At 41.0% G+C, this 13378-nt stretch overlaps 1 protein-coding gene across 1 annotated transcript in view; it reads left to right on the plus strand.

The window, feature by feature from the left end:
- The window catches only part of SYN1 (synapsin I), a 43783-nt gene that overhangs the window by 12702 nt on the left and 17703 nt on the right, over nucleotides 1-13378 (plus strand). The window contains 2 exon segments of the mRNA XM_037512453.2: nucleotides 122-278; nucleotides 449-538. Of these exon segments, the coding sequence (XP_037368350.1) occupies nucleotides 122-278; nucleotides 449-538 (247 nt within the window).

Consider the following 13378-nt stretch of genomic DNA (forward strand, 5'->3'; position numbering starts at 1 on the left):
GGACAATCGCCTTACAATGTCTAGGAGCTGCTGAGATTTAAAAACTCGGACTTTGTTCTAAGGATGGTGGGGAGTTCTGGGGGGTGAGGAACCCTCAACACTCTTGCTCCTGCCACCCCAGGTCTCTGAAGCCGGACTTTGTGCTGATCCGCCAGCACGCCTTCAGCATGGCGCGCAATGGGGACTACCGCAGTTTAGTGATCGGGCTGCAGTACGCGGGAATCCCCAGCGTTAACTCTTTGCATTCTGTCTACAACTTCTGTGACAAGCCCTGGGTGGTAAGTGACAGGGAGCGCGCTGCTGGCAAAGGGAAGAGTTCCTGTACTGATGTGGGATTTGGAAATCACTCTGATTTGGGGGAACGGAGGAAGTTTGCAGCTTGGAGTCCCAGTTTGTAGACTCCCTCCAGGTGAAGGACTTGCTGACCTGTGTCTACTGCCTCTCATAGTTTGCCCAGATGGTTCGACTGCACAAGAAACTGGGGACAGAGGAATTTCCTCTAATCGACCAGACCTTCTACCCCAATCACAAAGAGATGGTGAGTCTGGGGAAAGTAGAGTGGGGAGGAGGGAAAGACATCACGCCCATTGCAGTAATATTGCCATGGGCGGTCGGTCACCACGGCCACATGCTGGTGGAGGGTGAAGCTGGTCCTGTGAGGGCTTATTAGTGCCATGAATTTACCTGTGTGGTTACAAGTGTGATTTAAGTAATTGATCCTGTTACTTATAGTACCTCTTCTCACCAGTATTAAAAAGTGATTTCTAATGTAAATAAACATCACATTCTATTGCATGTGGAAATCAAGTCATTGGTACCAACATAATGAAATATTCTTCCTGGTAGAAATATTACCTATGTTTCAAATCAAGATTAACAATAAATATTATCAGTAACAGTGTTATAAATTGAATTGTTTACAAATAACTAGATTATTGGTTACTTTTATCATAAAATAATATCACCAATATTACAAATTATCCCTATTAAAAATTATTATTACTGATGTAAATTATGAGTACCAGTGTTATGAATTAAATGTTAACTCCTAATGGAAATTGGATAATCATTACTAGTATCATTGAGGATTACAACTATTATTACAAATTACTGCCAGTATTACAAATTATGCCTCAATACAAGTGTCTGTTTTGAATTATAGTGTACTAAATAATAGAAATTATATTATCATTACTAATGTCAAATGTTATGACTAATATTACAATTTATTATCCATGTTACAAATTAAGATTATCAATATAAGTGATTAGTATGTACGTGGTAAATTAAGTTATATTACTAAAAGAAATTAAACTTTAGTACAAATATTATAAAATATTATTGTAAATTATTACCATTGTTACAAATTAAGGTTGCTAATATAAATTATGAACCCTGTGTTTTGAATTATATCATAGTTACTCATAGAAATCATTATTAACATGGTTAATATTCCAATAAATTTATAAATAATATTAGTATAAAAGTTAATGATTATGAGTATAAATTATGAGTGCCACAATTTCAAGTAGAAACTGAACCACTGTTACTAGTGCCATCAAATTTTACTAAATTTTACAAATGATACAAATTATGTTTACTTATATATATAATGTCATCACCAGTTTTATGAATTTAATTGCAATTAAATACTAACATTGACCCAACATTATCAACTTGGTTAAGTAAACGTTGCTACTAATGCTGAAAATTCTTACCAGTATTATATATCATGTTAACCGATAGAAGTTCATGGTATTATAAGTTTTTTTACAGATAAAGGTCAAAAAATTTGTTTTTTGGAATCCAATTTATCATTATTATTATTCCACACTCTTTGAGAGACAGTACAGTTGGCTAGCTAAGAGCATGGACTCTGTAGCTGGAATTTCTGTATGGGAATCATAACTCCATAACTTGTTAGCTTTTTAATATAGGGACCATTACCTAAATCCTCTGTACTGCAATTTACCCATCTGCAGAATGTGACTAACGGTAGTTCCTGTTTCACAGAGTTGGTGTGAGATTTAAATTATTTAATGAATGTAAAATGGTTTGAACAGTGCATCTGGCATATATTAACTGATATCTAAGTGTTGATGAAGTTTCCTTCTATTCCTACTTTGTTTAGTGTTTTTATTATGAAAGGATGTTGGCCTTTGTTAAATGCTTTTTATGTTTACTGACATAATTGTGTGGGTTTTGTCCTTTATTTTGTGGAGAAAGGAAATTGCATTAATTGATTTTCATGCCAGTTGAAACTCACTTGCATTCCCGAGATGAACCCCATTTGGTCATGAGACAGAATCTTTCCATCTGCTAATATTTTGTTGAGAATCATGGTATCTGTAGTCATAAGACAGCATGCTTTGTCTGGTTTTGGTATCAGAGCAATACTAAACTCATAGAATGAATTGGACAGTATTCCTTCCTCTTCTATCTTTTGTAAGAGTTTGTGAAGGATTGGTGTTAATTCATTTTAAATGTTTGATAAAATTCACTGGTGAAGACACACAATCCTGGGCATTTCTTTGCAGAAAGTGCTTTTTATTACTTATTCAATCTCTTCATTTATTATAGGTTTGTTCCAATTTTCCATTTCTTCTTGAGTCAGTTTTGGTAATTTCTCTATTTCTAGGAATTTGTCAGTTTCATCTAGGTTTTTCTAATTTCTTGACATATAGTTGTTTATAAATACTCTTTTATAGTCCTTTCTATTTCTGTAAGATTATTAGTTACATCCTTTCTTTTATTCTTGATTTTATAATTAATTTACTCTCTTTTTTCTTAGTCTAAAGGCTTGTCAATTTTATTTATCTTCAAGCTACCAATTTTTGTACTTTTTAAAGATTTTATTTATTTTTACATAGAAGAACTGGGGTAGAGGCCAGAGGTGCAGAGGGTGAGAGGATTCACCAGAGATAGAGTGGGGAGCAGAGCAGGCGGATCTACTGAAATACACTGCTGAGGGGAGCAGCAGGCAAGACAAGAGAGGTCTGCTGTGCCATGTGGGTTAGCTCCCTGGCCAGGGATCAAAATGGTGCTGCAGTGGCTGCTGATAGCTTCATAGTGCTGAGATTTAACCCCTTGCTCCACCAGGGAGTCCCCACCAACTTTTAGTTTGCTTTTCTTTATTAGTTTTCTATTCTCTATTTCCCCTTTTCCCACTTTAATCTTTACTTCTTTCATTCTTCTTGCTCTTGGACTTTGCTCTTCTTTTTCTAGTTTCTCAAGATTGAAAATTGATTATTGATTTTATATATCTAAACATACAGATTTACAACTATGAATTTCCCTTTAAGCAGCATTTTTTCGGCATCTCTTAAGTTTTGGCATGTTGTGTTTTCATTTTCATTCATCTCAAAGTATCTTCTGATTTCCCTGCTAATATCTTCTTTGAGCCATTAGGAATTAGAAGCATGTTGCTTTACTTTCCACATATTTGTGAATTCCCCAAATTTCCTCCTGTTCTCTCTTGCACCTTTTTCTCTCCTCTCTCCATTTGGGACTCTGATTATGTGTATGTTGATATGCTTGGTGATCTTCCACAGGTCTCTAAGGCTCTGTTCTTTTTTTCTCCCTTTCTGTTGCTCAGATTGGATAATCTCAGTTGAACTCTCTTCAAGATTGCTGATTCATCCTCTGCCAGCTCAGATGTACTGTTGAGCCTTTCTAGTGAATTTTCCATTTTAGTTAGTGTTTTTCTATTCCAAAATTTCTGATTTTTATAATTTCTATCTCATTATTGATAGTCTCTATTTGTTAGAACGTTATTCACATACCTTCACTTAGTTCTTCAGACAAGGTTTGCTTTAGATCTTTGAAAATTCTCTAAATTCTCACTTATAGTCTATTAATTCCAAAATCTGTGCTTCCTTAGGGGCAATGTCTATTGACTGCTTTATGTTTCTGTATTTGGGAACTGTTTCATCGTTACATATCTCATAGATTTTTGTTGGAAACTGAACTGTTTAATATAATAGGCAACTCTAGATATCAGATGCTTCCCACTCCTTGGCGTTTGTTTTTGTTGCACTTTGTTTTTCTTTTTTTAGTGACTTTCCGGAATCTGTAAATAATTGTCATATATGGCCACTGAAATCTCTGCTCCCTGAGTTAGTGGTCAGCTAACATTGGACAGATATTTGTTAAAATGCCTGTAACAAGTAAGTCCCCCAACCTTTGCTGATGGGCTCTGTGTACATGCTGGCGCATGCCTTCAATGCTTAGGCAGGCTGTTTACAACTTTGCTTTAGTCCTCACTTCCTGCTTGTGCAGAGCCTCAAGTTCAGTCAGAGATCCTGGCATGCACACAACCTTATGCATAGTTGTGGCTTTCTAGATTCCTAGAAATATTTCAGAACTTTACAAAGCCTTCTGTGGAAATCTTGTTACCCAACTTTTCCTGTTAATTTTTTTGTTTACCTTGGTTTTTATTTGTTTGTTTTTTTTGTCCTATCTGTAGTTGCTGGCTCAAATAAATTCTATGTTAAACAATTGCTGCTGAATAGTTTTGGAAAGCATCCCCAAAGAAAGCTGTTCATACTGGGTGGACTCTGAGACAGGTCAAAAAGGCAAAAGTCTCATGATGGAACTTTCTAGAAAAATATCAGAAAGGTCAAATAATGATAATACCATAGGAATGGTGCTTCTGAGGAACTTTAACCCTGTTCTACCTCCTCCAGTGGTTGCTAGGCTGCTGGTTTTCATAAAAATTGCAAGACTGTTGATTTTATAGGCTGTTGTGGAGGTGGGGAGAAGGGAATGGGAACAGGGTACGCTCAAATACAACAAAATTTGCTGTTCCTACTGATATTCAACTATTTTTAAAAAATAAATGCTTTCTGAATTGTAACCTTTTGATCAATTTCTAGAGTTCTGACAAAGTTGATTTTGATAAATTTTGCCAGTATTCTCGTTGCTTTTATAGAGGAGAGAATTTTTATAGACTCTGACATTTTTGCTGACATCACCTCCAGGAATACCTTGTTCTTCCCCATTCCCCAGACCTAGGATAAAAGTGAAGATCTGAGAGCTAGATATACTCATCACTGCTAGAATGTCCCTGTTTCTTCTAGGACCTCTCACTGTGCAGAACTAGGGAAGTTCATATATATATATATATATATATATATATATTTATGCTAATACCTCTGATTCTAATCTAACACATCATAGGTTTCCTCCTAGCCTTCCTACATTCTATATTTATGTTTCTCTTCTCTAACAGCAACAATCCTAACCTGCAACACAATATATTTATTTATTCGCTCAATTCTACAATATATAGAAAGTATTTTTGGAATCTGAACCACACCATGTGAAAAACAAGTCTACTAACATAGACTTTGAGGTTTGTTTGCCTTTTTTTATGTCTTTCGATGAGGGCAGTCAAAGTACTATATTAAAAAATTACTTGGGTTAGTTCATTTTATTTCTGATTCAGTATTCATTTTATTTCAAATATAGTTTTTTCTCTTTCTATGAAATTTTAGTTTTGTCCCTCTGATGCTGATTTAATTTTATATTTTTAACTGTAAAACATTAGCATGACTCCAAAAGTCAAAATATAAAAAAGGAATACATGGATAAAATTTAAAACCTAGGTAAAATGGAAAATTTCCGTGAGAAGCAAAGTTAACCAAAATTTGAACTTAACAGATCAATTTACAAAAAATTAGTAGAGTAAGTTATTAAGGAGCTACCCCATAAAAAAGCATCAGGCTCAGATCATTTCACAGGGGAAGTCTACCAAATTGTTGGAGACCAGTTAATCCCAATGTCATATAAATTGTTCTAGGGAACATAAAATGAAGAGAAACCTCCACGTTATTTTTCTAAAATAATTATAACATTGATAGCAGGAAAACATAGACAATTTCATCCATGAATAGCAATGCAAAAATCCTAAATAAAATATAGGCAAGTGACTTCAAAACTGCATTAATAACCAACTAAGTGAGTTTTCTTCTGGGGATGCAAGGATGGTTCATTATAAGTAATTTACTAATATGATACAATGTATTATTAGATCTAAAGAGAAAATTATGCACTTTCCCATATTTAAAGTCTTTGAAAAAATTCAATACCCAGTCTGATAAAAAATCATTTAAAAATCAACTGATACCTCTTTAACATGATGAAATCTGTATACCTCAATCCTAAAGTTATCATCAAGTCCATAGGATAATATTAAAAGCATTTCCACTATGACCAGGAATAAGGCAAAATGCCCAGTTTCTCCATTCTTTTCCAACATTGTACTACGAGGTATTAGACTAACACAATTAGTCTAGGAAAAGCAATTATAGAAGTAAGGATGGTAAAGAGGACATAAAATATTTCTATTTATAAATAATATGAAAGTGTACCAGGAAATCCCCTTACAAAACCAATAGTAAAGCTAATTCAAATAATAAAAAAAATTCAGTAATATAGAATACAAAATAAACACAGAAATCAGTAGTTTTCACATACACAAATAACAAGATAGTAATTTAATGGAAGAAAAAGTCCCATTTATTATTACAGGAAAAAAAGACAAAAAGCTGGGTCAACAAATAAGTGCAATAAATAAGGAAACATTTTAAATACAGATACAAAGATAAATACAAAGGTAGACTTAACAAATGGGAAGACAGTCCTTGTGCTTGGATAGGATGAACTAACATCATAAAGATGTCAGCTCCCTTCTTAGTCCTTTATTTATGAATTTAATGTGATCCCCAAAAATATACCTATAAGTTTTTATCTTTAGCTTGACAGGTTATTAATAAAGTTAATATGGGAAAGCGAATATGCAAGAATAAAACCAGGAAAACCCTGAAAAAGAAAAGCTGGTGGGGGGGTATTGGGGGACTGTTGGGGAGGGAGTGGCCAGCCTGCAGGCAATCTAAAGCCTCTGCCAGCAAACATATTACAATTTTTTTTTCCAATTTACACAGTAAAATGTTGACACATGGATAGACAGACTGACAAACTGAGGCAAGAAAAAGGAAAAATCCAAATATAGATTCACGTACATATAGACATTTAGTAGATGACAAAATTAACAATCTTTATTTTTGACAGCGAAATTCTTCATCTGTCTGAAATTGATTTCCTCTTTTTTAAGCCCTCTTACAAACATCTTAGGTACATGCATCCTTTAACGTTTCCCTACATGCCTTACAGAACAGTCATCACCTCCACCCACTTACATAACACTGTGCTCAACATAGCAAGCAGGTAGCTTTATTATGTGTTCTTTGAAATTGATTTTCATATACAATGTGAAGTAGGTAGGGATCCACTTTCATCTTTTTCCTTATAGGCTACCCTTTTTTCCCTACTGATCTCCTATATCACTTTTGTCATATACTAAAAATGCACATACCTGTGGAACAGATTCTGGACTCTCTGTCCTAGTCCCTTGGTTGCTTTCTCTATACTTGTACCGCTGCAGTACAATCTTAATAACTATATTTTCTCATTAATTCCTGATATCTAGTAGGACAGTTATACCTCCTGGCTGTTCTCTAGCTGTGTAGAGGCTATTTTTGTCAGGGACAGAAAGAACAGAACTTCAGAGGTCAGAAAGAAGACAGTTAATGGCGGGTAATGGTGGAGGAGGGTGTCAGAGGGGTTAGACTTCTCACCGGCCAGCTTGCTGCCTCCATTTCCTCTTTTGTCCCCCACCCCACTGTGCAGCATATGGGGGCAAAAGGCTAGGTCTGGATTTGCAGGAACAACCTTCCCCCACCCTGTACTTTGAAGCTTTGGTAGAAAGGTTGCCCAGCCTCCGTCTTGTGACACAAGACACATTAGGACTCTGATTCTGCTACCCCAACTATTCCCTTCGAGGTTGCAGACGTCCAGGAATCCTCAGGGCTGGTCAGCCCTCGTAATAGGTACCAGTTAGGGGTAGGGCACATGGCAAGACCCTGTTAAGCTCAGTTTGACTTCTTTTCTCTCCCACTTCTGGTGATCTACTCATCTGGTGATCTACTCATCTAGTGATCTGCTTATATTGTGCAGACCTAGATGGGGGGGGTGCTGTGGGGAGGAAATTCCACCCCCCTTGCTACCTGCACTCCAGGTAATTTATGGCTCAGCAAATATTTCTAGAGGGTTCATAATGTGACAAGTAGACTCTGACCCCAAGACTCTGGGCCCAGGATCCAAGGTCCCTGTGCAGTGAGGATCGAGAAAGCTCCTCAGGGTAAGGATCAACAAGGTCAGGGATGTGGCGACTGTGGGAAGTAGCGAGAGCAAGAGTGACTGAGGAAGTAAAGGCAGGAGCAGGGGAGATATGTCAATAGGTTACAAGAGGTTTCTTTTCTTTCTTTTTTTTTTAAAAAAGATTTTATTTATGCATACAAGAACTGGGGTACAGGCCAGAGGGGTGGGGGTGAGAGGATTCACTGGAGACAGAGTGGAGAACAGAACAGGCGGATTGACCAACATACACTGCAGAGGGAAGCAGCGGGTGAGACAGGAGAGGTCTGCTGCACCATGTGGGTTGCTCCCTGGCCGGGGATCAAACTCATGCTGCAGTGGCTGCAGATAGCTTCATAGGTTGCGTTTTAACCCCTTGCACCACCAGGGAGGCCCACAAGAGTTTTCTTTTGAGGGGCTAATTTCATTGTAATATGGCAAGTTCAGAAAGGGGGACATATCTTAAGTGTACAGCTCATTGAATTTTCATAAAACAAACATATTTCTGTCACCTGCCCCTAGATCAAGAAATAGACATGACCAAATGGATCCCCAGCATGTAAGAATTTGATCAGAGTTTTCTTTGGGAGGCTTGAGGGGGCAGGTGGGGCAGGTTGATGGGCTTAGCGAGGTTTGTGAGTTTGCAGAAGGTGGAAAGTCCCCATTCATTGTGGCTAAGTAGAGTCTGGGGCCAAGGCAACAGGCTATGGAGCAGCAGGTATCGGGTCACCAGGAGGGTGGCCAAGCTCATGGCTGCATGTTCTTGCCAGCGCTCAGACAAGCGGGTCTCGCTCCATGGCCGCTATGGAGGTTGGATCTGGGATGTGGCATTGCAGGGGTGACAAGGGCACCTGGAGGTGGTTGGCAAAGTGCTGCTCCACAAGCTTCTCCTCACAGTTTCTGCTCCTAGAAGAAAAGGCCAACAGGTACTAAGGACAGGCAGAGGGGCCAGGGCGTGGAAAAGGGATGAGGAAAGGTGCAGCGCACAAGGAGTAAGGAGCAGGGTGAGAGAGAGAGTAGGACACAGGGGAACTGAGGGCAGGAAATGGGGAGAGGAAGCAGAAGGCAGAAAGAACAGGGACAACAGGGAAGGGGCGGAGCACGAGGCTGCAGGAATACCCAAGGGGCACACTCAAGGCCCAGGGGCACAGTTTCCTACAGCGGCTCAGGAAGCCTCGCTCTTGTCCTCTTCCCCAGCCCTTTGCAGCGACCCACCGCTCACTTCCGGTCCCTCAAAGAGCCCAGAGGGCATAGACCCTGGCAGGCGAGAATGTGACTGGATTCCCTTGGTTAAGACAGACTGACCCCAAGTAGTCCATCCCAGAGACACAGCCCTGTACGGTGAGGGCAGGATTGGCTGTGATTGCCTGAAAATGGGAGCGCAGTATTCTCGGGTGGGAGGCCCTTGGTGGGAGAATGTCCTGGGGAGGGGGTACTTTGTTCCAGGGCTGGGACAGAAGGAGACCTGAGGGTCAGGAGTGTACCTGGGCGGAGACAGGCTGGCTGCCCTGTGGCAAGGAATTCCTGTCCACATGGGTGTTACCACAGCTGTTCTCAGTGGTCATGTAGGTGGGTCTGGCCACAGAGCTCTTTATATTTAGGTTCTTGATTATGAGGAAGGGAGAGAGAGAAGGACACTGGAACTGAGGAGAATTTGTGGAGTGAGGGCCTGGGGTCTTAAGTGTCCTATCAGTAGCTTTGGCATCTCAGAGACCCACTCTACTCCAGAGCAGGGTCAGGACTTATATATTGGTGGCGAGACAAGTGAGGGAAAGAGTGGGGAGGGTATCCTGGTGATTTGAACTCATAATGCTGCATGATCTCAGTGAGGACGTGTACCCCAGGGGTTAAGCCACAAGGACTAAGGGTAGGAGAAATTTATCAGGGAACGCTTGGGGTCCAGACACTCAAACAAGCTGTTTTGCATCCATAATTTTTGGGGGTGAAAGTCTGCAGAGCACCTTCCCTCCAGACTCTACCATCTCAGGGGGCATTATCAACCCTCTGGAACCTTAGTGTGAACCCCTATATTGGAGGCTTACATAGGCGCAGATTTACCTATGTCTGAGATACAAGTAATGCAGAGGTGTGGTTGGTAGCACCTGAAGGCTCACCCAGCGACAGGTATGGACAGAGCCAGGAGCAAAGTAGGGCCATCAGGAAGACAGGATTCATGGCAGGGGCCTGAGGGCCACAGGAGGGGAAGCATTACCTATCCCCAGTCCAGTGCACCCCCAATCAGGAGAGGATTCAAGGAACATCTATCTAACACTATTGCTTTCCAGGAGCCTGGGGTCAGGGTGGGAGGGCCCTGCAGTGTGGTGAGAGCTAAGGACACTGAGTTCGGGGCCCCTGGCACCAATAGTCCCATCTCCATCCAGAGCTGCAGCTCTCCACAAAGGTTCAGCAGGAGGCCCAAGCCTAGTGGATGATAAATAGCCAACAACAGGGAGATACACCTGGGCGTGTGGATGTTAAGTTTACTCTTTTAAGAGATCATACCTGTAGCCTTCTACTGGAGTGGGGCTTGGTAATTAGGGAGGGTATCTGGGGTCCCAACAGTTTCTGGTGCAGATGTTCAGTCTTCTTTAAAAGAAAAAAAAAAACACCTCTACCTTTACCCCTACATTGAGAGAGAACATGTGCCCTCATCATTCCTTTAGCGTGGGCTCTGCAGTAAAATGGGGGATTTCACCACCACTGGCACAGGAGGCATTCGGGGTGGACAGTGAGATGCAGATGCCAGTCACTATTGATAAAAGAAAGGGTTGGTCTTATTATAGAAAGCTACCTCCTCCGGGCCTCCCTGGTGGCACAAGGGTTAAGCACCGCACTATGAAGCTATCCACAGCCTCTGCAGCACGAGTTCGATTCCCAGCCAGTGAGCTACCCACATGGCACAGCAAACCTCTCCTGTCTTGCCTGCTGCTCCCCTCAGCAGTGTATTTCAGTCAGTCTGCCTGTTCTGCCCCCCATTCTGTCTCTGGTGACTCCTCTCACCCCGCACACCCCTGGCCTGTACCCCAGTTCTTGTATGCATAAATAATTTTTTTTTTTTTAAAGAAAGTTACCTCCTCATCTGTCTCATTGGTGGGGAGAGATGTTTCAACACATGAGGAGCTGTTCCAACAAGGAGATTTTTCCAACTGAAGATATTAAAAATGGAGAAATGTATCAGTGGGCATCAATCAATAGGGCCTATATGGATGGGTGGGTTTGTTTTTTTTTTTTTTTGAAGATTTTATTTTATTTCTACAAGAGACGGCGTACAGTCTAGATGTGCGGGAGGGTGAGAGGACTCACCAGAGACAGAGTGGGGAATAGAACAGGCAGACAGACTGAAATACGCTGCTGAGGGGAGCAGTGGGTGAGACAGGAGAGGTCTGCTTGCCACGTGGGTTGCTCCAAGGCCAGTGGGGATCGAACTGGCATTGCAGAAGCTGCGGACAGCTCCACAGCGCTGCGCTCAACCGCCTGCGCCACCAGGGAGGCCCCAGATGGGGTTTTATGAATGAAGATATTTTCAAATTGGCTTATCAAATGAGATAGATATCAATTGTGGGTATTTCTGAATGGGAAGATTTGATGAGCGAGCTCATCAATGAGAACATTTTGTTAGGCGTTTCTGAATGGGGGAGTGTGCCAGTGGGTCATGGTGTGTGAATGGGGAGATTTGTCAATGGGAATTATGTCACAGAAACCTACTTATGAACAGAGAGATTCGTCAATGAGTGGTCCATTGGGGCTATGCTAATAAATGGGCAGTTATGAAGAGAGGTATTTTTCACTGGCTCCATGAGGGGGTGATAGAGTGCTGCTGGGTATTGGTGAATGGGGAGAATCGTCAGTGGGGATCATCAATGGGGATATGTAGAAGGGATATTTATTTAAAAAGAGGTAGCTCAACAGAGATTTGTTAGTGGAACACTTATGGAAGAGGGAATTTGTACAATGAGAAGAGAGGACTTTTCGAAGAAAGGATTTACCAAGAGACCTGTCACCTGTAGTCTTAACAGCAGTAGAGATTTATAAACGTGGTGGTTTGTAAATCCACAGTAAGGACTTCACAGCGGGGAATGCTGTGACTGGGGCAAGGGAGGGGTGTTTTCAGAAGTCTTTGTCAGTGGGGAGGTTTGCACCCTGGAAAGCAGTGTACATGTACCATAGTGACAAGAGCATTACAAATGAGCATATTAAATATTTATAATGTCTCTGGGAGATACTATCAGGATCACAAGTTAAACTAAGGTTTCCAGGATATGTGACATTATTACAGTATTACATGTTCTGTACGTATCATTACACGTTATCCGTTATTTTCAGCTTTGTAAAGTATTCCTGATGTTAAACAGTACCTGCAATACTGTAAATAATCACTGCTAAGAATGAGCATTACTAGAGTTGTACATTAAATTATATTTGCCACAACTATTTCCTGTAACAATAAATACCTTTTAAGTGTTAGGTGCCTAACACTGTTCTGGACATTTAATGCTCACATTGGTCCCAGGAGTTAGGCACCTTTTATCCCCATCTTACAGAAGTGGAAACTGAAGCAACAGGAGTACACAGAGCAACATTATTTTCCCAAGGACACAGAGTTAGGACATGACAGGGGCAGGATTTGAGTGCTGATGGCCTGGTTCCAGGTTCATGTTCCTCATGTTACTACATTACGTGTCTAGAGATGAACTCACTGTTACAAATATTACACATCAAGTTATTGCTATGAGAATCTCATGTGTTTTGACCTGAAAAAATACGCCAGGGGTGGGCACACCCATCCAGTACCCTCCAACCCTAGTGCAGTCCTCTGAAGGATTCTGGGTAAGGACAGCAAAGTCCGAGCTGAACCCCATTCCGCACACCTCACAGGGCTGTCACCCCCAAGTATTTCCTCTCAGCCATTTGTGTCTTCCAAGCAAAGACTTACACATTGACTCATGGAACACTGGGGTGAGGGTGGGGCAGGGTTGCTCACTTTAATGTATTTTCTAGAAGGGAAAATGGGAGGAAGTGTAGTGACTCCAGGACTACAGATACTCTGCCAGGAGATCCCGCCAGGGTCAGGGTAGGGGGTGCCTTATGCCCTGTCCTGGACGGGCCTGGTGGTTAACCCTGTCAGGGTACCAATTACAGGTGGGCAGGTCAGCAGGCAAATGGCCTCAACACTGGGCTCCAT

This window comes from Talpa occidentalis, unplaced genomic scaffold (genome assembly GCF_014898055.3).
Source record: "Talpa occidentalis isolate TD23 unplaced genomic scaffold, MPIMG_talOcc4v2.1 talOcc4.15, whole genome shotgun sequence".
Classification (NCBI taxonomy): Eukaryota; Metazoa; Chordata; class Mammalia; order Eulipotyphla; family Talpidae; genus Talpa; species Talpa occidentalis.